Raw genomic sequence first — 25176 nt, 5'->3', positions numbered from 1 at the left:
GACCCTTACTCTTAAATATGAATGAAGAACTCAAGGTCATCAGGTATTAAAGAAAAGCAAATGATGTGGAAAAGGAATAAGATAAACCCACAGAACTGACTGTGGAGAAAACAGAAATAATGTAAAAAACAGACTACTGCTACCTATATTTGCTTTTGTTTTAATTCTTTATCTTATTGACACTTTCATTGTATTGGCCCTTTTAGTTCCTCCTTATTCATTAGCACTTTTCTGCCTTCACTTCAACCCCTGTGAATTTTTCCGGTTGACTATTGCTGTGTAATAAACTATCTCAAAATTGGTGGCATAAAACATCAATCATTGTATTATGTTCATGATTCTATGTGTCAGCATTTTGGAAAAGGCATAGCAGGGGTAGCTTGATTCAGCTCTACTCTCTCTGGGGACCTAGTTGAGTGACTAGAAATGGAGGGCCTATTTAACTGGGCACATGTGTCTGAGGCTTCATCTGATAATGTTCTATATTACACTTCTGACACCAAATATGGGAGAGGACTTCTCATATCAACTAAGTCTCCAACTCTCTCTACACAAACTTGGTGTCCTAGGATTCAGTTCATTTCCGACACTAACTGTGAAGAGTTAGCACAGACTCCACTAGGGCTTAGTCCCACAAGGGCTGTGTCAGTTTAGACGTCAATCATGTGTCTGAGCCACCTATACTTGTGACCAATAGGCTATAAGTCAGGGAGCTCTGTCAACCCCTTCCTAAGGTTTGATAATTTGCTATGATAGCCCATAGAACTCTGGAAAACAGTTCACAAATTACTACTGGGTTATTATAAAGGACACAACTCAGAAACGATAGATGTATGGGGCAAGGTATGGTGGCAGGAGCTTCCATACCCAGTCTGGGCACACCACCCTCCAAGCACTTCATCAATAGACTCACCAACTAGAACTCTCTGAATTCCACCATTTGTGGGCTTTTATGGACATTCTGTTATGTGGGCATGATTGATTAAACCATTCACTATTGGTGATTGAGCTCAATATCCAGCCCCTCTCCTCTCCCTGGAGGTCTGGGGGTGGGGGCTAAAAGTACCAACCCTCTTATCACATGGTTAGTTTCTCTGGCAACCAATCCCTATCCTGAGTCTATCTAGGTGCCCACCAAGAGTCACCACATTAGCATAAACTCAGGTACAGTTTAAACAGGCTTTTTAAGAATAACACACATCACTTCTCTCACTATCTCAAAGGAAATTTCTAGGGCTTTAGAAGCCCTTAGGCTAGGAACTGAGGATGAAAATCAGACAGAAAATTCTTATATCACAGTATCACACCTTGGTTGTGGCTATCAGCTGGGTTGGCTTGGTTTTCTTCCTTATGGTGTCTACTGGAGCTAGAAAGTCTAAGATGACTTCTTCACTTACTTGCCTGACTGTTACTCCTTCACAGGGCTTCTATGTCCTATAGAGTAACCTGAATATCTTCCAGTGTGGCTCAGAGCTAAACCCATAACAGAGAAAGCATCATTTCGACCACAGAATCCAAACTAAGCCTGTCAACAACACTCCTGTCCCTTTCATTAACATATGCTCTTGATTCACATTTCTGTCTTTTTGTGTCACTTGTTGGTATCAATTAAATTATCTGCCTTCTTTGGCCTACTCTGAGATGCTGCATATTTTGAAGGAAAAAGAAACCACAACCAGAAAGCTGGTATATTGTTACTTTGAGAACTAATCATGATAATGAAACTAAACAAAATATTTCAAATCTTTCTGACAATCCTACAAAGTTTTTATAGTCAGATCGCTTACAACTGTCTTCCATTGTCTTTATTGACCTCAAACCTTATTCTCCACAAAACGTTTCACCTACTAATTGACAGGAAGTCATCAGTAGTGAGCTATTTGACTTTACATCACAAACTCTACAAGCCTACTTACAGCATACCTAAATAAGGTCATTTATTCTACCTGTGCTCAAAGCTGTTTTCTCCTCCTAATCAACAATTTTGTATTGTGTAATCCCCAATTGTATCATCAATTGTTTCTTCCTACCAGCATTTAACTATATTCAAATCATAGATAGATAGATAATCCGTCAACCACCTGTTTCTTTCATTGCAACCATTTTCTTTTCTTCCTTTAGATGCCAATCTTTTTAAAGTTGGCTATATTTGCTGTTTTCAATTTTTCACCTTTGATTTACATCACTACTTAATTCAATCTAGATTCTTTCTCCATAATTTCTCTGAAACTTTTCTCGCCAATGACAACTTTGTAGGTAAATCCAGAAGCTATATTTTTTATCTTGTATAATATCTTGGGAACATTTGACATGATGGGATTCCTCTTACTCTCTTCCCCCTTTTTTGCCACTGAGATAACTTTCTTCAGTCTTTTTGATGAATTCCTTTCTAATCATAAATGTTAGCAATTCTCCAGGGTTGCTCTTGGCTTTTTCTTTTCTTCTCATTCTGCATGCTTTCCTTGAGAAATCTCAAACACGCTCATGTTTCCACTGCCATCCATATGCCAGTTATAGATTTTTATCTCAAACTTACTCCTTTCTTCTAAAGCAAGTCCTATATGTGCAATTAGTACAACTCAACTTCCTACACAACCTTCCTTCTTGGATGTTCCAGAGATACCTACTACCATACACATCTGCAACTAAACTTGTATTCTTCCCCCGACCCTCACCCCAAATCTGTTCCTTCTCTAAAATTTCCCATCTTCATAAATGGCAACACTACCCATGCAATTGCTTACGCCAGAAGCAAGAGGGTTTTCCTTATTTTTTCATTTTCCCTTATAAACCTCATCCCATCAATCACTAAATCTTCATTGGTTTTACCTTCTAAATATATCTAAAATACACCCACTTCCATGCACACCACCAGCACCTCGCTCAAGCTAATGTCATTTTTCACTTCAGATATATTAGTAGCATTCAATTGCTCTCCTTCCATCCACTCATGCCCCATCTAAACAGTTATCTAATTAGCAGGTTTTGAAATTGCCTATCTCATCATTTTTCTCCCTACCTTGAAACTTTTGAGTGGCTCATTGCCTTCAAGAATAAAGAAAAAACTCCTGAGCATAATTTTATAGGGTCAGCCTAATATAGTTACTGATAACTATCCCAACTCCAGCCCCCGTTTCACATGCTCCACATATGTAACCATTCAAGTCCTTAAATACATGCTTTAAAAACTTTACACATGACATTCCATTCTCATTCCCATGTGTCCCTTCCACCTAAATAACTTCTACACAGTCCTTAGCTGTAAACTTTAAAATCGTTTTCTCAGGCAAGCCTTATTTGCAACTCCAACCCCATTCTTAGACAAGGTTACCTCACCCTCACTTGTAATAATTACTCACCCGACTGATCTAATTTTGCAGAGGTCAACCCACTCTCTCCTTTCCAAGAGAGTAAAAAATAATAATAATAACATAATTACTCTCCCAATGGATGTCCTTTCTAGACTGTAAGCTCTGTAAGGATAGGTACCATATCTTTCTCATTTTACCACTTTCTCAAACATGCAGCATATGTTTAGTACAGCTAAATAAATGCTTCATTAGGAACCACAGAAACATTTAAAAGAAGTTTGGAAAAGAGAAGGTAAAGTATGATTCTATTTTTGAAAAACACAAGTAGAGATCTATTATAGGCTATGACGAATGTATAAACAGAAATGCACTCAGCTGTGATCAACGGAAATGTGAAAAACACATTAGTGATTTCACTTTTCTTATATCATGAAGAACATTAATGTAGGGAGTCCAGAGCCTGCACAGCTGTCACAAGATAATTTGATCCATCACATCTACATTCCAGAAAGAAGGGGAAGGGCAAAGAGCAAAACAGTATACATCATCTAAGTTAGCCCCCTTTAAAGAACTTTCTTAAAAACTCTACCTAGCACATTCTCCTTACATCTCAAAGATCTGAACTATGACACATGACCAACCTTATCTGTGAGGGAGGATGAGGAATTTCTTAGCAAAGGAGATAAATAAATGGATACTGGGTGGACCACTAGCGGTCTCTACCTCAACTATAGTGGTAGAGATTATACGATTATATCTCAAATGTAGCCCAAAATTTTATATAAAGAGTAGTTCTACCATAGCTGGAAAACCACGAGTGATTTTTATGTTTTGTTTTATTTTGAAAACATTTTATTATTTTGCTTTCTTCCCACTTTTACATTTTCCTATATTGAACAACTGTTATACTTGTAACAGATGAAATGTTATATATGAGTAGCCAGAACTATTATACTAGAGATATAAACTAATTAGGAGGGATTAGTCCTACCAGATATCAAATAATGTTTTAGGCCAGGTGCAGTGGCTCATGCCTATAATCCCAGCACTCTGGGAGGCTGAGGCAGGTGGATCACTTGAGGTCAGGAGTTTGAGACCAGCCTGGCTAACATGGGAAAACCCCATCTCTACTAAAAATACAAAAATTAGTGGAGCATGGTGGTGTACACTTGTAGTCCCAGCTACTCAGGAGGCTGAGGCAGGAGAATTGCTCTAACTCAGAAGGTGGAGGTTGCGGTGAGCCAAGATTGTGCCGCTGCACTCCAGCCTGGGTGACAGAGCAAGACTCCATTTCAAAATAATAATAATAATAATAATAATAATAATAATAATGATGTTTTAAAGTTATCATAAACAAAATGAACAATAGTAGAAAATTGATCATTAGTACCAATAAAAGTTCCCCAAAACAAATATATATGTATGTGTATACATACATGTTTGTATACACACACACACACACATAAATATACTATAAAGCAAAATTTTAAGAATAGGTTATTCAAGATTGATAAGTATCTAAAGTATAACAATCAGAGTCACAAAATTTTAGAAAAATGAAAGATTTGTTAAATTATCATGTAGGTGAAAAGACTTCTTTAAACAAGACAAAAAAAAAACCCAAAAAACAAAAAACACCAAAACGACAGAAGCCATAAAGAAAAGATTGATAAGTGTATCTAAACAAAAACTAAAAACACAATTAAAAGATGTGAAATTTGAGAAAATATTTGCAATATTTTAATAGACAGAGTTATTTCCCCTTATATAAAAATAGCTTCTATATAAAAATGAGGAAAATTTTGAAAATACAATAGGAAACATAAACTTGGAGCCCAAGAGACTACACAGGATTAGAGATAAAAATTTAAGAGTTGTCAGTGTACAGGTGTTTTTAAAATCATGGAACTAGATAGAAGCACATAGTAAAAATGATAGAAAAAGAAGAGTATAGGCACGGGAATGAACTTTGGAGGACTCCAGCAGAGGAAACTATTCAAGATATTAGACTGATATGGTTTGGTTGTGTCTCCACCCAAATCTCATCTTGAATTGTAGTTCCCTTAAAGAACTCCCACTGAGATGGACCCAGTGTGAGGTACTTTAATCATGGGGGCAGTTACCTCTATGAGTTCTCGTGGTAGTGTGTACGTTTTCATAAGATCTGATGGTTTTATAAGGGGCTTTCCCCTTCAGTTGGTCCTCATTCTTCTCTTTCCTGCCATCATGTGAAGAAGAACATATTTACTTTCCCTTCTTCCATGATTGTAAATTTCCTGAGGCCTCCCAGTCCAGCATAACTGTGAGTCAAATAAACCTCTTTCCTTTATAAATTACCCAGTCTCAAGCAGTTTTTTATAGTAGCGTGAGAACAGACTAATATAGTAAATTGGTACAAGGTAGTGGGGTGCTACTGTAATGATACAAAAATTCAGAAGTGACTTTGGAACTGGGTAACAGGCAGAAGTTTGGAGGGCTCAGAAGAAGACAGGAAGATGTGGGAAAGTTTGGAATTTCCTAGAGATTTGTTGAATAGCTTTGACCAAAATGCTCAGTCCAGGCTGAGGTGGTCTCAGCTGTAGATGAGGAACTTGTTGGAAACTAGAGTAAAGGTCACTCTTACTATGCAAAGAGACTGGCAGCATTTTGCCCCTGCCCTAGAGATCTGTGGAACTTTGAACTTCAAAAGAAATGATTTAGGGTATCTGGCAGAAGAAACTTCTTTTTTTTTTGAGATGGGGTCTTGCTCTGTCGCCAGGCTAGAGTGCAGTGTTGTGATCTTGGCTCACTGCAACCTCCACCTCCAGGGTTCGACCAAGTCTCCTGCCTCAGCCTCCAGAGTAGCTTGGATTAGAGGCATGTACCACCACACCCAGCTAATTTTTGTATTTTTAGTAGAGACAGGGTTTCACCATATTGGCCAGGATGGTCTTGATCTCCTGACGTCATGATCTGCCCACCTTGGTCTCCCAAAGTGCTGGGATTACAGGCATGAGCCACCCTGCCCGAATTCTGGCAGAAGAAATTTCTAAGCAGCAAAGTGTTCAAGAGGACGCAGAGCATAAAAGATTGAAAAATTTGCAGCTTGACAATGTAATAGAAAAGAAAACCCCATTTTCTGGGGAGAAATTCTAGCCTACTGCAGCAACTTGCAAAAGTAAGAGGAGTCAAATGTTAATCACCAAAACAATGGTGAAAATATCTCCAGGGCATGTCAAGGACCTTCCCAGAAGGTCCCAGAGGCCTAGGAGCGAAAAAATGGTTCTGTGGGCCGGGCCCAGGGCCTCCCAGCTGTGTGAAGCCTAGGGACTTGGTGCCCTGCATCCCAGCTGCTCCAGCAGTGGCTAAAAGGGGCCAAGGTACAGCTTGGGCCATTGCTTTAGAGGGTGCAAGCCCCAAGCCTTGGCAGCTTCCACATAGTATTAGTCCTGTGAATGCACAGAAGTCAAGAATTGAGATTTGGGAACCTCTGTCTATGTTTCAGAGGATGCATGGAAATGCCTGGATGTCCAGGCAGAAGTTGGCTGCAGGGGTGGAGCCCTCATGGAAAAGCTCTGCTAGGGCAGTAAGAAAGGAAAATGTGGTGTTGAAGCCCTCACACAGAGTCCCCACTGGGGCACTGCCCAGTGGAGCTGTAAGAAGAGGGCCACCATTCTCCAGATAACAAAATGGTAGATCCACTGACAGCTTGCATCGTGCACCTGGAAAAGCCACGGACATTCAACATCAGCCTGTGAAAGAAGCCAGGAGGGGAGCTGTACCCTGCAAAACCACAGGGTAGAACTGCCCAAGGCCATGGGAGCCCACTTCTTGCATCAGTGTGACATGGAGTCAAAGGGTATCATTTTGGAACTTTAAGGTTTAATGACTGCCCTAGTAGATTTTTAACTTGCATGCAGTCTGTAGCCTCTTTGTTTTGGTCAATTTCTCCCATTTGGAATGGGTGTATTTACCCCACACCTGTACCCTCCTTGTATCTAGGAGGTAACTAACTTGCTTCTGATTTTACAGACTCATAGGTAGAAGGGATTTGCCTTGTCTCAGATGAGACTTTGGACTTGGACTTTTGAGTTAATGCTAGAACAAGTTAAGACTTTGGTGGACTGTTGGAAGGGCATGATTTTGTTTTGAAATGTGAAGATATGAGATTTGGGAGGGCTCAGGGATGGAATGTCATGGTTTGGCTGTGTTTCCACACAAATCTCATTTTGAAGTTCCTATAATCCCCAGGTGTTGTGGGAGGGATCCAATGGGAGGTAGTTTAATCACAGGGGTGGTCACCCTTGTGTTATTCTCATGATAGTAAGTTCTCATGAAATCTGATGGTTTTATAAGGGGCTTCCCCCTTTGCTTGGTTCTCATTCTTCTCCTTCCTGCCATCATGTGAAGAGGACCTGTTTGCTTACCCTTCTACCATTATTGTAAGTTTCCTGAGGCCTCCCTAGCACCTGTGGAACTGTGAGTCAATTAAACCTCTTTCCTTTATAAATTACCCAGCCTTGGGCAGTTCTTTATAACAGTGAGAGAATGGACTAACACAAACACCAAAGAAGTGATCATGTGAAATTTCTAAGCCAGAGTTGTAAATGATGGACTTCAAGGCCACTACTGGTGAAGAATTAAGGAAATGCAAGAAAAATGATACTGGAAACTAGAAGGAAGGGAAATCCTTCTCAGGTTGGGGCAGAAAGTTTAGCAGTGCTGACACCTACAGTAACATGGAAAGTAAAAGAGGTACCTATAAACTCAGTGCTTTTGCTAAGGAAATTTCCAAATGGGGTATTGGAGGTTTTTTCTACCTCCTTTTTGCCATTTATAGTAAAATGCAAGAGAAGATAGAAGAGCTAAAGAAAGTGCTGTTAAATATAAAAGATCCAGGAATTGTTTGGTTTGAAAACTGTCCACTTCCAACAATGGAAAATGATGCTAAGTAAAAAATAGCTTCAGGCAAAGAACAAATTGAGGGCGATTTCAAGAAAACATGATCTAAAAATGAAGCTAAGTTAGTGACTAAAACATTTTGTTCAGATTTGGAAAAGGTCTAAGTTGATGCCTCCAAGAATAATTCAAACAATAGGGCTTCTAAGAAACTAAAAGATTCTGTTTCTTAGCAGCTTCAGCAAAAGCCAAAGATAAAAATGTCTTATTTCAAAGGGATCTGTTATTTAGTGGTTGATACTTTTGTCTAATGGAGTAAACCTCAATAAAACTCATAGAAAACCCACAATGTTTTAAGGTAAATATATTATCAGAATCATTGTCAGGTTGAACTGAAGTAGACACAGCACAAATGCAAAGAAACGTTTGAATGCCCAGACTTCTACAGTCTGAAAGCAGGCTAAGAAAACAACTTAGTGGCAAACACAAGCTAACTTTCATAGAGAAGATAGGAAAACTCAAATGACAAACCAAGAACTCAGAATGTGGCACTAATAACCATGGAAAATCATTCTCAAGTTTTAAGTTATAATCAAGGAACTGCCAACAGCTCTCTTGTTGGATAGCATAATGTATTCCCTACATGTGTCTTCCATGTCTCTCCTTTATTGAATGTCTATAGTGGTTATTTTTATGCCTGTCCCATCAGTTATTTGATTTGTTGGGGATGGGGTTGGGGATGTGGGCACAGATAACTATTTCTCCTTAGTTCACAGGTCTTCATATTGAAAGAAACCCTATTGAGGGGTTGTCCTTAAGGAACCACAGTCAAAGAGCCTCATCCACGTGTAGAAACACAAATGGTTAGATCTTGTACTTTGATGATGCTGTAAAAGGAGAGACTATTGGGCACTCTGGGAAGGGGGAATAAATATGTTTTGCATGTGGAGAAACAATAAATAATTGGAGAGTGGAGTGAAAACTGTTGTAACCAGACTTCTAGATGGCACCCAGTGATCTTTGCCTCCTGGTATTTCTGCCTTAGGGTGATTCCCTGCACACTGAATTAGAGCTGACCATGTGACCAATAGACTATTATGGAAGTGATAGAGTGTGATTTCCCAACTAACTTGTTAAATACACAGCCACTTCAGCCTTGGTTTCTTGGATTACTAGCCTTGGAAGATGTGACAAAGGCTCTTTCCTTGACTAAGCTCTGCTCTAGTCAGGCTCCTCTGAACCTCTTCTTAATTAGGCCTCACCCTATAGACACGACAGACTCTTAACACAAATGATTTCATCCACCATCACCATCATCCCTACAAACACTAAGAGACCTGGAGAACAATGTAACCTTTTCAGTTTGGCTTCTTTTATTTAGTAATCTACATTTAAATTTTCCCATATTTTTATATGGCTTGATAGCTCATTTATTTTGAGTGCTAAATAACATTCCATGGTCTGGATGTGCCATAGTTTATCCATTCACCTACTGAAGGACATGTTGGTTGCTTCCAAGTTTCAGTAACTATGAATAAAGTTGCCTTAAGTATTCCGTGCAGGTTTTTGTGTGGACATAAATTTTCAACACATTCAGATAGATACCAAAGAGTATTATTGCTAGGTCATATGGTAAGAATATGTTTTGTAAGGAACTGCCAACTATCTTCCAAAGTGGCTATACCATTTTGCATTCCCATCAACAATGAATGAGAGTTCCAATTGTTCCACAACTTCACCAGCATTTGTTGTTGCCAGTATTTTGGGCTTTTTAATTCCCTGTTAGTTATAGTTAAGTTAGCTTATTAGTTCTAGGAGTTTGTCATTTTCTTCATATTTCTTAGGCAATCATTAAAGTCAGTTTTATTTTTCCTTTCTGAAACTTGTTATTTCCTTTTCTTAACATATTTTACTAGATAAGACTTCCAGTATGATGTTGAAAAGGAATGGTGAGAGGGGATAGCCTTGCCTTGTTCCTTATCTTAGTGGGAAAGCTTCTAGTTTCTCACCATTAAGTATGATATAAGCTGTAAGTTTTCTGAAGATGTTCTTTATCAAGTTGAGGAAGTTCACTCTCCATCCCTAGTTAGAAAGTTTTTTTTATCATGAATGAATATTAAATTTTTTAAATGGTTTTCTTCATTTATTGATATAGTCACGTGATTTTCCTACTTTAGCCCATAGATGTGATGGATTACATTGAATTTTTTAATGTTAAATCTGCCTTGCATGCCCAAATTAAAATCCTCTTGGTCATAGCGTATTTTTTATACATTGTTGGACTCAGTTTGCTAATATTCTGTTGAGAATTTTTGTATCAATGTTCATGAAAGATATTGTTTTCATCTTAATAATATATTTGATTTTGGTATAGGGTAATGCTAGTTTCATAGAATTGAGTTAGGAAGTATTTTCTCTGTTTTTATCTTTTGGAAAAGATTATAGAGAACTGGTATAATTTCTTCTTTAAATGTTTGGCAGAATTCCTAGTTAATAAACCCACATGGGTCCAGTGCTTTCTGTTTTAAAATGTTATTAATTACTGATTTAATGTATTTAATAGGTATAGGTTGACTCGGATTGTCTTTCTTCTTTTGTGAGTTTTGGAAGATGTCTTTCAAAGATTTGGTCCATTTAATCTAGGTTATCAAATTTGTGGACATAGAATTGTTGTTCATAGTATTTCTTTATTATCCTTATAATATTCATGGGATCTGTAGTAATGTCCACTCTTCCTTTTCTGATCTTAGTAATTTGGAGACTTTCTCTTTTTTTCTTGGTTTGGCTAGAGGTTTATTAATTTTCTGTCTTTTCAAAGAACCAGTTTTTGCTCCCATTGATTTCTCTCTATTGACTTCCTATTTTTAATTTCATTGATTTCTGTCTAATTTTTATTATTTTTCTTTGGCTTACTTTGGATTTAATTTACTCTTTTAAAAAAGTTCCCTAAGGAGGAATGTTATTGATTTTAGATCTTTCTTCCTCTCTAGTATATGAATACACCGCTAAAAATTTCCCTCGAAGCGCTGCATTCACTGCATCCCACAAATTTTGATTTTTTTTAATTTAGTTCAAATTTTAAATTTATTGAGATTTCTTCTTCGACCCATGTGTTATTTAGAAGTGTGTTGTTTAACATGTAAGTCTTTTGGGGTCTTTTGACCAAACTCTTTTTTAATTAAAGAAACTTAAAAGACTGATAGTATCCAATATTGACAAAGAGATGGGTTAAAAGATAATCTCATACACTATGGTACTATAAACTGGTACAATATTTTTGGAGTACACTTTGGTATGCTTTACAAAAAAATGAAAATTTAAATGTCCATTTCCTATAATCAGGAAAAGGCAAAAGTCAATCTTAATGCTCATCAAGACTGAATACTATTTATCAGTTGGGATAACCTATGTTGCAGTAACAAATGAATGCCAAAATCTCACTGAAAACAGAGCACGTGCTTATTTCTTGTATAAATCAGAAATTATCGGAGACAATGCTCAATCAATTTAGAAGTTTATTTTGTCGACATTATGGACATCCCCTGAAGAAAGGAACACGGAAATCACAGAAACAGTCTGTCCTGTGTGCCTTTCTCCAAAGGGAAAAAGGCTTCAGTATTTAAATGGGAAGCACAGTTTGGAGGCGAAAGAGAGAAGGTATGGTCATATTACTGAATCCACATGTTGCACGAGAAAAGGAGCAGGTAGGGGAAAAGTCAGTTACATATTTGTCTGGTGCTCAGTAAATCAGCACTTTATATATGATAAGGTGAACATAGATAGATGTGAAGATATCTGGCCTTTTATCTGCAACCATGTGCTTAGGGAAAAAAGGAAAAGCAGTTTCTTGCATGACTTAGATTTCAGCTGAATTTTTCCCTTTTGGCATAGTGATTTTCATAGTGAGATTTTATTTTCCTTTCAGACTTGATAAAGCTGTCCATTCAATATGAGACATCAGGGAGTTTGCTCTACATAGTCACTCAAGCTGATGGGGGTTTCACTCTCTTATTCTGCCGCCTCTATTTTTGGCTTTTGGAAGGTGGAGGGGGAAAAAAAAGATCTGAAAAGTAGCATGGGGTATTTTAGTTCATCAAGTCTAGAAATGACAGATGTCACATCCACTCACAGGCCATTGGCCATAACAAGTGGCACAGACCTGCCTAACAGAGTTGTAGCTTTCCAAGATTCCAGGAAGCAGGGGTAAACAAAACATTGATGACCTGTAATAATCTCTACTTCAACTGCAGAGTAAGGCAGACACATACTTAAAACTTGGATAGATAACTATAGTGTATTATCAAGTTAAAAATCAAGTACATTGTAAATAGATAAACTTATTTTGTTGAAAAGAAACAGTTTCACATGTTTCTGGATAATATATTCAGATAGTAAGTTCTGCTTTTTTATTTCTCCTTGTTTTAGCTCATTCCCTTCTTCTTATTCAAGCAGATCAGAGGCTATGTGCTTCTCATCTTGGGGAAGAATATAGCAAGATGGCAGCTGAAAAAAATCAGACTCCAAAATCTAAGTCTTCAGTCCAGGGATATATCCTGAGCTTCAAGTTTCACACAGCCACTTTCCTACCACAAAATTCTCATTTGAAGGCTCTACTCATTATATTTTCTCTGTAAAATTGCTCTTATGTTCCTTATCTCAACATATCACATTCCCATTCATCCAGTGTTCGAGGTCACAACTCAGGAAAACATCCGTATCCAAACAATCACCGTGTCCCAAACACCCCTGGAATCCATTCATCTCTGCACCACCATTGTCACCTTCACCTTTTGTCTCAGTTAATGTGACAGCCTCTGATCCTATCTTTTGCCTTCAGTCTTTCTTCTCCAATTTATTCTGAAGTATAAACCAGATTGTGGGTTTTTTTTTAACTTAAATCCTTTAGCTTATTTCCTACAATTCTCAAGGATAAAATCACTTCCAAAATCACTCAAGTCATCATGCCAGCCTGCCTTTCAAGCCTCATCCTCACAGTCTATACCTGCCCTTCTTTCCCAAATGGCATGCTTTCTCTCACTAAGCATTTACACATCTTGTCTGAAATTCCTATCCGCGTATGATAGATGCATGCCAATTTTTCTAAAGGGTTGTTTTGATGTAAACTGATTACCAGAGTGAGTGCAAGTTCAAGAGCTGAACAGGGGTACACCTCTGTACAACTCAGGTTCAAGGTGAATGGCTTTGACAGGACCGTTCTCATTCTAAGACAGAGTATTCTAAATTATCCTTTCAAAGATAGTTCCTCTCCCTACCTTCCACCATCCATTTCATTTTCCTTTAATTTCTGTGTCATGCCATCGTGTCCTTCATAACTCTTAACACAATTTGTACTTTTATTTTTAACTTATTTTCTTCTCCTTCACTGCAACTAAATTTTAAGTTCTATTAAAGATCTTGCTTATCACATTCCCAGCAATAACGTAAGAGTCCGGTACACAGAAGACTCTGAAAAAATATTTGTAGATGAGTAAGTCAAAGAATGAGTGGCAGATAGTGATAACAACTACCACATCTAATTATGGTCATAAAATTTTCACTTAAGAACTGTTGAGTGACACCACATTTCTAGTTTTGTTCTAGTCATTGGTATAATACAAAGGTCATGGAAAGCACAAGATTATCTTACTCTCAAATATTAATACTTGTTTTCTAGCTTAGAATACAAGCACGCCTGCAATAATATGAACACCGCACAGCACAGTTCATGCACCTGTTAATGACATTATGTTTTCTTCTCTTACTTTTACAGTGTTAAATTCTTTGAGGGATTAAAAAATATATAAACAGGTACTCATAATTTGTTTGGGGGAGCCACAATAGATAAATATATATAAGGAATTATGGATTACAATATAAAGAATATGTAATTAGGCATCAAATAATGCTATAAACAACAAATATTAGAACTCCAATTTTTTCCTTGAGACCGTTTCTTCATGTGTCAGAGTTATCACAAAGATCAAAATACAAATTATATGAATGTTTTCTGTGAGCAATAAATCCATTACCCATGCAACACAGTAGTGCTATTAAAAATTTTCCCAAAGCATAGCAAAGTAAGTTCACTACTCAGAAAACACAAACACATTGGTAGGTCATATCATTCAAAGGATTTAAGTTTTTTCTTTTTTGTTTTTTAACATTATTCTGACTTAATTTTAACTGTAATATTCTTAAACATGAAGGAAACTCTTTATCAGGATTATGGAATTAAAGAGCATTTCTTGATTAAGCATGCCTTTACTTGTAGTTCACACATTTCATTTACATAAACAAGTGTTAAGTACTACTTAGCACTATATGTTCTTCATAATAGAAAATACAAAGATTCCTTTCATGAAAGATGAAAGCTAAATGATGCAAATTATAAACAATGCCACACATGAAACAAAATGAAGTCTGGCTTTCCTGATGCCAAAGAGATGTTGAGAGTTCCACAAACCAAACAAAAATATAAAAATCACGGCTGGGCGTGGTTGCTTGTGCCTGTAATCCCAGCACTTTGGGAGGCCGAGGTGGGTGGATCATGAGGTCAGGAGATCGAGACCATCCTGGCTAACATGGTGAAACCTCGTCTCTATTAAAAATACAAAAAAATTAGCCAGGTGTGGTGGTGGGCGCCTGTAGTCCCAGCTACTCGGGAAGCTGAGGCAGGAGAATGGCGTGAACCTGGGAGGTGGAGCTTGCATTGAGCAGAGATCGCATCATTGCACTCCAGTCTGGGCAACAGAGCAAGATTCCATCTCAAAACAAAAAAAAAGTAAAATCACTTTGTGAATGTCTGTGTTGATCAGGTAATGTGTGCAACAGATTATCTGTCGTCTGACTTCCAAACTGTAGGGGAGACTTCCACTTTCTACTTTACTCATTTCTGTATTCTTTGAAATATTTGTTTGCATGACTTCTCTCTGGACTATATATAGTCTATAGTTCATGTATACAGGGACTCTCTCTCCCTTTCTATTAACTCTAGGGAAGTATCAGCACCATACCCATTGTTACAGAGAAGTCTTATGAGTTTTAGCATGAGAAAATTATTAAATGTAATTGAAGAAATGAGGACTAGATTAGTGAATGCTAGGAGTCAGAATGGGGGTAAGGGAGTTGGATGAAGCTATAAATTGCAACATGAGGAATCTCTGTGGTGATGGAACTGTTCTGTACCTTGATTATATCAATGTCAACATCCTGGTTGTAATGTTATGCTATGGTTTTGTGAGATACTGGCCACTGGGAGAAACCAGGTAAAAGATATACGGAATCAGTCTATACTATTTCTTAGAACTGCATGTGAATCTACAATTATCTCAAAAGGAAAGATTTAACTGGAAAGCGACAGTAACAGTATAAGCAATTAAACAAAACAGGAACCCATGAGTTCATACTGGTATAAATGAGTGAATAAATGAGAAAAAAAGTTTCCCACAGAAGAATGCCAGTATGTTTTGAAAAGAGAATTAGAAATTCATCATTTGGCAACTATCAGAATAATAATTAATTCATCCAAGAAATATCAATGGATGCTAAAACTAGACATTAAAATTTGATGAGGAACAGGATACTCACATAGTCCCAATTTCCTCTCTACAGGGTGCTTATTACAAAGGAAAAAATGATTGAGGGTGTGTGTGCAACAGGTATCTGTTTTCTTCATAGTGGACAAACCTAGTAGACACCACCTTAACTGCATAATCAAAGTATCTAATAGGACAAATCAACATGACGTGCTGTTGGATGGGATGTGGTCAGAAGAACCACAGCAGCATTTCTGTCTTGTTTTGTCAAAGATAAATGACCTAAATACAATTTAAAATGTCAGACAAGCCAAGTTGAGAGACACTCTAAAAAATGACCTGTGATCTTTAAGTGACAAGGTCATGAAAGTCAAGAAAAAACTTAGAGACCGTTGAAGATTTAAGAAGACTCAAAGAGAGATAATACAGCCAGCCAGCTTGGACTAGGTTATTTTGCTATAATGGACATTATTGGACAAATTGATGAAGATTGAGTGGGATCTGTGAATGAAATGGTTGTTTCTGTATCAATGTTAATTTCACTTTAATAATTGCATTGAGGTTACGAAAGAGAATGTCCTTATCTGTAGGAATTACATAAGAAAGTATTCAGGGGTGATGGGGCATCATGTTGGCAATTTATTCACAAATATCTGTAAATTTGGTTAGCTTCTCCGTAAGTTCCAAAATACAAGTTATCTTTAGCATAAAAAATTGGGTTGAGAATTCTCTCTGCAGGCTAGATTAAGGAATCTTGTGCCCAATTTCTCCTTCTTCCTCTTCTAATGAACATCCATAGTCAAATGAGGATAGCATGATTGAAAATGGAATCTCCTAAATCAAGGATTGGCAAACTTTTTCAATAAAGGGCCAGAGAGTGAATATCTTAGACTTTGAGGGCCATTATAGTCTCTGTTGCAACTACTCCACTCTGTGCTAGTATTTAATGGTACAAAAGCAGTCATAGGGAATTAATAAACTAATAAGGATGGCCGTATTCCAATAAAACTTTATTTATGGACATTGACATTTGAATTTCTTAAAATTTTCATGTGTCACAAAATATTTTCCCAACTATTTAAAAATTTAAAACCTGTTCTCAGCTCATAGGTCATACAAAAATAAGTAGATTCGACTGATGTGCCTTAGTTTGCAACTCCAGCATATTTTCAAATGATCATTACATGTCACATCATTGAAGTTCATATTCAGAGTTATAAAGCTCATATTCATAGACTATTTGCTAATAATTTATGATTTAAGTTTATAATTTAATAATATGCTAATAGTCTGTGAATATGAGCTTTATAAGATTAAGGGAAGAATTAGAGAATTTGCTGTCAGACTATACAAGATGCAGGTGAATGCTAGAACATGAACAGACCCTGTTTAGGAAGATTAACAATACATCCTGGCTCCTAGTTACATACACCTCTTTTATCATGTAGTGTCCAACCTCGTTCACAAACCACCCATTCTAAACCCACAAATAATCCCTAATTCTTATGGGGTTTGGAATGAGGTGAAGCTCAGTTGGTATGAAACAATTAGCACTTTGTTTCAAAAGCTCTTTTCATTAAAATGTTCTATTTACTTTGCTATAGTGAAGGCATGTGATAAAAGAGGTGTTTCTACAGTTTTTAACCTAGCATGAGTGCATACTCTCGGTTTTAAGGGAAGGAGCTAGAAGCAGTATATAATTTTTCAGAAGCTGAGAGAATTCCGGAGTAAATTAGAAGGAAGATGAACAGTGGAACCTAAAACAATAGCTAACTGGGAAGGAGAAAAGGAAGGCTGATAAGATTCATTAATTGTATGTTAGCTGTGGTTTTAGGTCTTGAAAATTATGGTTTCACTAATTTCAAAAGAGGAATATGTGAGAGGTGGCTAATTTGTAAAGAACAATTCAAAGACATTTGATTTCTAACAATCTTATATCCACCTAAAATTAAAGGTTCAGAATTCTCTTCCAAATCCTGAGACATTCACTTGAATAAATATTTTATCTTTTTCCAACACCTTAGTGATATACTGAAAATGTTATAATGGTTATATCATTGGAAGATATATGTAACTTTCATCTTATTGGTTATTAAATCTATAAATAGAAATACTACTGTGATTTTATAAACTAGTGAGAGTGTTTCATGAAAGCTGTCAACATTTTTTGTAAAATCAGAGTTTTTCAAAAAGAAACTCACTCTAACAGTTATCCTGTTGAGGTAAAGTACCATCTTAATAAATTGTCTCCTCTCATGGAACATAAACTACTATCTTACAGACACTGGCAAGATTTATTACTCAGATTGAAAAAAAACAGTTGGGGGTTGGGGGAGCACATGGTTGCTCCACCTCAGGGTTAAGCAGCCCTTGTAACAGAGAAATAAAGGAGGTCACAGCAGGAAAAACACCCATGCAAGGCAAGCTGGAAGACTCTCGAACAAGAGAAATAGCACTGACCAGAACCACACATTACCAAGCGCTGATTGAAAATGATTTATTAAAGTCCAATTAGTATGCTTTTCATTTCAAATAATCCATACAGCCTCCAGAAAAATATGCACATGCGTAAAAGTCCAAGTTCATTTCTTTCACTTCCAATATAAAGTATTCTGTATTTTGTAAAAAGTATGTGCAAACACCTTTCTGCTAATTGAGTCCCCACATTCTTTTCACTACGGGTACTTTACAAGTCTGCCCTCTGCTCAAACAGTAACCGTGCACTGATGTCCTCCTTCCTAGACAGTCATTCATCTCCCAGACTTCTTTCTCTCAGACATCCTCCTGACCTCCCCTGACCTGCTTCACCACTGTGTTACTTCACTGGTCACTTGTTACAGCAAACTGATGCAACTACTACTCTACCTGGACAATGTATTAAACAGGTATCACCTAATAGGGCAGCAGCCTATTGGGGTGATTCCTGGAGAATACACAGTAACCAATCACCTACTGACACACTCAACCCATTTGCTACAGATAGACCCAAACTAATTGATATGACAATCCTTTATTCACTCAGCACATTTGGTTTCTTTGAATTTTCTTCAATTTTACATTGCAGGTGTGGCTACCAAGAGCTGGATAATGAGTCACTCAAACAAAGTTTGGAATTGCGAGATATATTGGGATACCTTGACTCTTGAGACAGTTGAATGCTTCTAGTTGATCTTGTTATATTAAAAAGTCACTCTCAACTAAACTGACCACTGCATTTCTTTTGTAAAAAGGTCATTTGACTGGCTTTTCCTCACAACTGCCACCCATGCAGTGCAAACGCAGGAAATCCCTTTTTATGAAAGGTATAAGTAAAAGATGACATTTCACATTTTTTGAAAAAAAGAATCCTTCATGGGAATATGTCCTAATAATCAATTATATGGACAAAGTTTATGCACACAAAATTTCTGCAAAATGAAAATTAGAAATAACCTAAACAGCTAACAACATGGGAATGGTTAAATAAACTGAGTTGCATCCATTCAATGGAATATAATATAGCCATTAAAATTGTTTTTGTAAAATTTTTAATACCATAAGAAAATGTGGCAATTTTGCAATGAAAAAGATCTACTTATAAAACTGTTTACAGTATGATTCCAATTATGTAAAAAAGGTATACAATACATACATAGGCATATATGGGGGTTGCTTTTGAAAGGTGGTTCCTTCTGGGTTGTGATATTATCAGTAACAATTTTTGCTTTTTTATACATTTCTGCATTTTTCAAGTTTTCTATGATGAGTATATTATTTTACAAAGACTACGAAAACTTTCCTCTGATACACTGGTAATTAGAATGTACTTGGGTATTTTAAATATGTGGGAACAATATTACAGTGCTTCATCTTCTATGACTTTTTTGGAATACATATCACTTTGGCAAAAATTTACATTCCCTGTTTTAAACTTGTTACAACATTTTAATTAAACAGTTAATATTGTCATTAGAGCATTGTTTGCTTCATAACCTAAACAAATACTGGCTTTGAAGTCTAGGTTCTATTTCCTAGAAGATTTAAAATTAGTATCCTTTTAATCTTTTTAAGTAAGGCATACTGCATACATACATTACATGCATGCTTTCTAAACAAAAGATAATTCCAGCTTACAGTTTTCCTATGTAAGGGAAAAAATGGAATTATGGTAGTTTAAAAACAGTCCATAGTCTCATCCATCACAAACATGCTGATAGGCATAAACATGTTTATTAAGTGAAACGTATCCTTTAAAAATAAAAAAGGGAAGGCTGTATATAAATGAAGCTGTGGATTCAACTAGTCAGAATTTATCCTGACTTGCACCAAACCACACAAAATCTTTTTAAAGTCTAGTTAGTGTAGTCTAAATGGACACTCCAGAGTCTGTTCTTGAATTCCATTGCAAGAGCTCCACTTCCTACTTTCAGAAGGGATGGGGATCAAGGTGAGGGTTGTCACATAAGCTAATTTTCAATATATATCAAGTCTTGTGGGGCCTAGGAACAAATACTGTCATTGGTTAGTGTTTAAGTACATGAGTTGACATTTCTCCTCTCTCACACCCCACCTTGCCCTGGCAATTGGGTAGGGGGAGACTGTTTATCCTCCAAGAGAGGACGGCTGGTTCCTCATCTCAGTTTCCGTTCTAAACCACAGAGTGGTCATTGCTGTGAACTCCAGCCAAGATGGTGTGGTTGAGGGAGGAAGCCGAGCGGTCTGAGCCTTCTGTGGGGCCGCTGGGGTTCTCACTGCGTTGGCAGCAGAGGATCTGCCTAAAGGTGGCGCTCATTTCTTTGTCGCGGTAGGAGTAAATGATGGGGTTCATGGCAGAGTTGAATTCAGCAAGGAGAAGGAAGAATTTCTCATAGGCCAGCACGTCGCACTGCGGACAACACACGTCTAGAAGTAACAAAACCAATCCAGGAGTCCAGCAGATGATAAAGGCCCCTACAAGGACAAGGATAGGGATCAGGAGGATTTTTAAAAAGAGAATGAAAAAACATTATAAAACATGCAACCATAAAGTGAAATGATTTCAGTTCAATATAAAAATACTGAAGTTGGAAGCCACAAATCATTGTTGCAAATGAAATACTCATTTCCTGAGATAATCAGAAAAAATTTAACGATAGTCAACTTAAAATTTTATTTCGGACGTTACTAAAATCAAGTAATTATGAGACATTGATGATTATTATTTTGAGCAAAACACAAAGAGTTTGATAAGCAATTGAGATATGAAAAACTGCATAAGCACTAATGCAAAAGATAAGCACTAATGATTAAATGTCCTTTAATGTTTAATTAAGGCATAGTTTCTGGATTCAGGTTGTCTGGGCCCAAATCCTTGGTGGACATGTAATGAACAGGGTGAACTTAGGCAAACTACTTTCTTTCCTTAATCTTCCCATCTGAAAAATGCAGATGATTATATTTACACCTCATGAGGTTTGTTGTATGGATTAAAAGAGTGTTAAGGAAATAATCACTCAACCTGTACCTACAATAACAATAATATTACCTGCTGAGTAGCATGGACCTGTTTGGAAATTGTGATTTTCAATGATAAGATCTATGTTTTATTTTTATTCAACAACTACCTACATAGTGCTGTCCTATATGCTGTACCAGTAATAACTCATTGAATGTTCACAGTAGCCATATGACATAGAAACTAATATCCCCATTGTACAGGTGAAGGAACTGAGACCCAGAAAGTTTACATAACTGGCTCAAGGCCACAGTACTGGAAAGTAGAAAAATCCCAGAGTTTCTGCTCTTAGAGGCTGCCTCCAGAGTTCAAGCTCTAGAAAATATTACATTTCTACTTCTTGAAAATGATAACATTAAATATTTTAAACCACATTTAATGTTTTAGATATTTTATTAATTTAGATCAATTTTGTTCTCTTTCTTCCCCCAATTATTCTGAATCATTACAATTTTACTATAAGAGGAATTAAAATATAGATGATATGCTTAATTCTATTTCATTTACTTTCTGAAATCACTCATCATTTGGATCCCAGGAAAATGGAGGCATAAAATAGCATTAAAACCTACCACTGTGTTACTCCAGACTCTGTTGGGGATCTTCTACTGAAAGAACATGAGCCAATAGCGGTGGGCACCACTGTGTCCCATTACACCTCACCTAATGGGCCCCATATGTGTAATCAGGCAGGCTACATATGTGTAATCAGGCAGAGCGGAAGTAGGGGCAATCCCAGAAGGGCATTTGCATCTTCAGATTTAAATGGCACTGGCTTTGGTGGATGCAGGCTTGGACTGGGGTCATGGATTTGGTCCAGCCTCAAGGAATTAGTTTCACAAAATGTAAACAAATGAGATTTAGTCTCCAAACAGCCCACTTTTGAATCTGAGCTTTCTTTTGTGAAACTTTTCAGCAGGGAAATGAAAATAAAGGAGAAAAGTACCCCCATAAAGCTCTTTGTTCTACAACACAAATGTGTATTGGTTTTAAACTGCTGTTCACTTTGAAGATTGGCCAAGGTACTTCATTTTCTAATAAATACAATACCTTAGACTTTCCTTGGAGAGAAAAAAAATATTTCAAATATCAGGAGATAATAGCCAAGGAGCGATTTGAACTTCAATAAAAATGTTAATAAAGCATTCATTCCAAGTCCTTGAATTTCCTTGCTTGAAAATCACTCAGAAAGCTAAACATAAAGGAAAATCAAAGGAATGCCTCTTGGGTTTCAAAAATAATGCATTATTCATTGAGAAGCCAGGAAGGGAATTATTCTCAGGATGGAAAATGCTTGGATGGAAAATACATGGTCCCATTATGCCATTTACTTGGAAACTAAAAACACACAGGCCCTTCATGAATGGAACAGCATTCTTTCAAGTTTCCTTTCCCCTTTCTTTTATCAAAGCTCTAATTGAGTTCAAATTCAGAACTTGATTAGACACAAGGAACATGCATGTCAATAGCTAGATTTTAAATAAAATGATCTTTTTCTCCTGGGCAGCAGAAGGGAATATCTTTATTCTGACATACTTAAGCTGCTTAACTTTGTTCAAAAGTGAGATAATTCAAATACTGTCATTTGTTTATAATTTCTCCCAATGTTAAAATTTAAATGGTGTAAGATCTTTCCAGAAAGAGCCCATGAGCCTTACTTTTAGACCAAGAAATGCAAGGAACCCTGCTAGACTGAAGGCAGGAAGTGGGAAATGCCACAGCCTGACACAGGAGCTACTATGTATGGATGCTTCATTGAGGAACCTACAGTCCTATCCCTTTTTCTCTTCACTGAAAGGAACTGGTTTTTGTACTAGGATTAGGCCCCACCACACAGTCCCAACACTCTGTGTTTGGATCTTCAAGACTCAATCCAATCATTTCAGTGACTCACAGTACAGGCCTCAGAAATCAACATCTAAAACCAATCATATGGAAATTCCATGTCCCCCTCCCCCTCCTTTCTATTTCACAGAGGCCTCAAGGATCAAACTGACCAAAAGATGAGGATGCAATACAGAAGAGGAAAATGGGGGCTGGAAAATTTCAAGGGATGAGGCTCCTAACCCATAATGAATGGATATTCTGAAATAAAGTTTGCTCAAATTAGGGATTTCCCCTTGAGCTTCTGAAAACAATAATAAACCACACCTAAAGTCCTTTAATAATAGGGAGCTAACCATAATTCAGTCAGGTTACAGTACTTGAGATGTGCATTGTGGACCCTTCAACATGTAATCTATAGAGTCCAGTGTACACCTGAAAGACAGGTTGATACGAGTTAAAACACCTCCATCTCAGCACCTGTAAAGTGGAGAAATAATAGCTCCCTGCCTACTCCATATGGCACAGTGAGGATCAAACTTAGATATAACTTGTAAAAGTCCTCTATAAACTGCATATCTACCTGACCACCATGACTTATGTGAGTGGCACAGACTTGTGGCAGCTGCTGTTACAGAGCCCTAGGACAGATTCTCCAAGGGCAGAATGTGAAAATGTGTTTTGGACAAGGAAGAGCTGGCATGTCAAAAGGCTCTAAGACAATACTATCCTGATTATAAAGAAATTCCTAGGACTTGCAGTTGGGTATGAAGAAGATAACAAGAGGGAATAGAGAGAGAACACAGGGAAGCATGTAAGCCTCAAATCTTTCTGGAGGTTCTCATGGGTCAATGCCAACACTTACCAAGATGGGGAATGAAATACAGTACTCAGTAGTCATAGTGTTTTATTAGTTTGTATATTTCCAGCACATTTCTGATAGAAGAATCCCACAAACCCAGGCACAACACTGATGAACAGTATGCAACAGTATGAAAGAGGAAGGGCCCGGTGTGGGAGCTCACGCCTGTAATCCCAGCACTTTGGGAGGCCGAGGCAGGTGGATCACCTGAGGTCAGGAGTTCGAGACCAGCCTGGCCAACAATGGTGAAACCCCATCTCTACTAAAAATACAAAAATTAGCCAGGCATGGTAGCGCACACCTGTGGTCCCAGCTGCTTGGGAAGCTGACGCAGGAGAATCACTTTAACCCACTAGGCAGAGGTTTCAGTGAGCCGAGCTCACGCCACTATACTCCAGCCTGGGTGACACAGCAAGACTCCATATCAAAAAAAAAAAAAGTTAGAGGAAGTACAAGTAGTTATGGTTATTTATTGTAAAGTCAGAAACAGAAGAAAAATCAGAAGATGCGATGCCCAAGGTCACAAACGTCTTGTATATCTGGCTGAGATATTTGAAATTTGTCCAGTCCAGCATACATTCTCAACCATAGCCACATATTACAATAGCCTGCAGAGCTTCTTTAAAAAATAAAGACCTTCATCCACCCCTCCCACTGTGGGATTGTAATCTCATTGGCCTTACTGGTCAGATTTTCATTTAAGACACAACATTGGTGACAGAGTGGAAGAAGAAAATAAAGTAAAGGCAAAACTATTTCCAAATTCCAAAAGAGAAATAATGAAAGCCAGAATCAGGGCAGCAGCACTGGGAAGAGATATAGAAGACTGGAGAAGTATTTAGGAGAAGGACTCCATGAGATGGATGAGACAGAGAAGTCTAGAATGACTTCTAAATTTTTCCTTTGGTTGAAGGAGGAAACACAGGAGAAAATCTTGATTGGTGTTTTGTTAGGGGAGGTAAGGAGAAGAGAGCTAATGAGCTGGGTTCAGTATGTGTTTAGTTTGAGGTACCTGCAGGACATCAAATGGAAATGCCTTAATTACATCTAAATAGGCTCATGGCAATTTGTGTCATGGGAAACTGTCTCTCAGAGTGCTGAACAAAAGTGGTTATATTCCCCCGGATTTGCCAATATTACAAGTAACATGGGGCAGAGGATATTCAAAACAGATTTGTGGGTTGTCCTTCCTTGAACAAGCTTTATTCCTCCCTGATGCATCTGTCAAAGCAATCCGTGAGAACTCCAATGCCCACAAAGATGGAGGGAGAGGTGCTGGAATGCAGACGCAAA

The 25176-nt window shown here is 37.4% G+C and overlaps 1 protein-coding gene across 11 annotated transcripts in view; it reads right to left on the bottom strand.

Annotated features, from left to right (window-relative positions):
* Positions 1–18207: 18207 nt before the first annotated feature.
* LPAR1 (lysophosphatidic acid receptor 1) overlaps positions 18208–25176 on the bottom strand; it is a 170428-nt gene continuing 163459 nt past the window's right edge. For all 11 annotated transcript variants that reach the window (XM_005581087.5, XM_074016825.1, XM_065530228.2 and 8 more), the window contains one exon: positions 18208–20653. In XM_005581087.5, coding sequence (XP_005581144.1) covers positions 20352–20653 — 302 coding nt within the window. In that variant the 3' untranslated portion in view covers positions 18208–20351. The remainder of the gene's footprint in view (positions 20654–25176) is intronic.

This window comes from Macaca fascicularis, chromosome 15 (genome assembly GCF_037993035.2).
Source record: "Macaca fascicularis isolate 582-1 chromosome 15, T2T-MFA8v1.1".
In the NCBI taxonomy this organism is placed as follows: Eukaryota; Metazoa; Chordata; class Mammalia; order Primates; family Cercopithecidae; genus Macaca; species Macaca fascicularis.
This window is presented reverse-complemented; position numbering and strand designations above follow the sequence as displayed.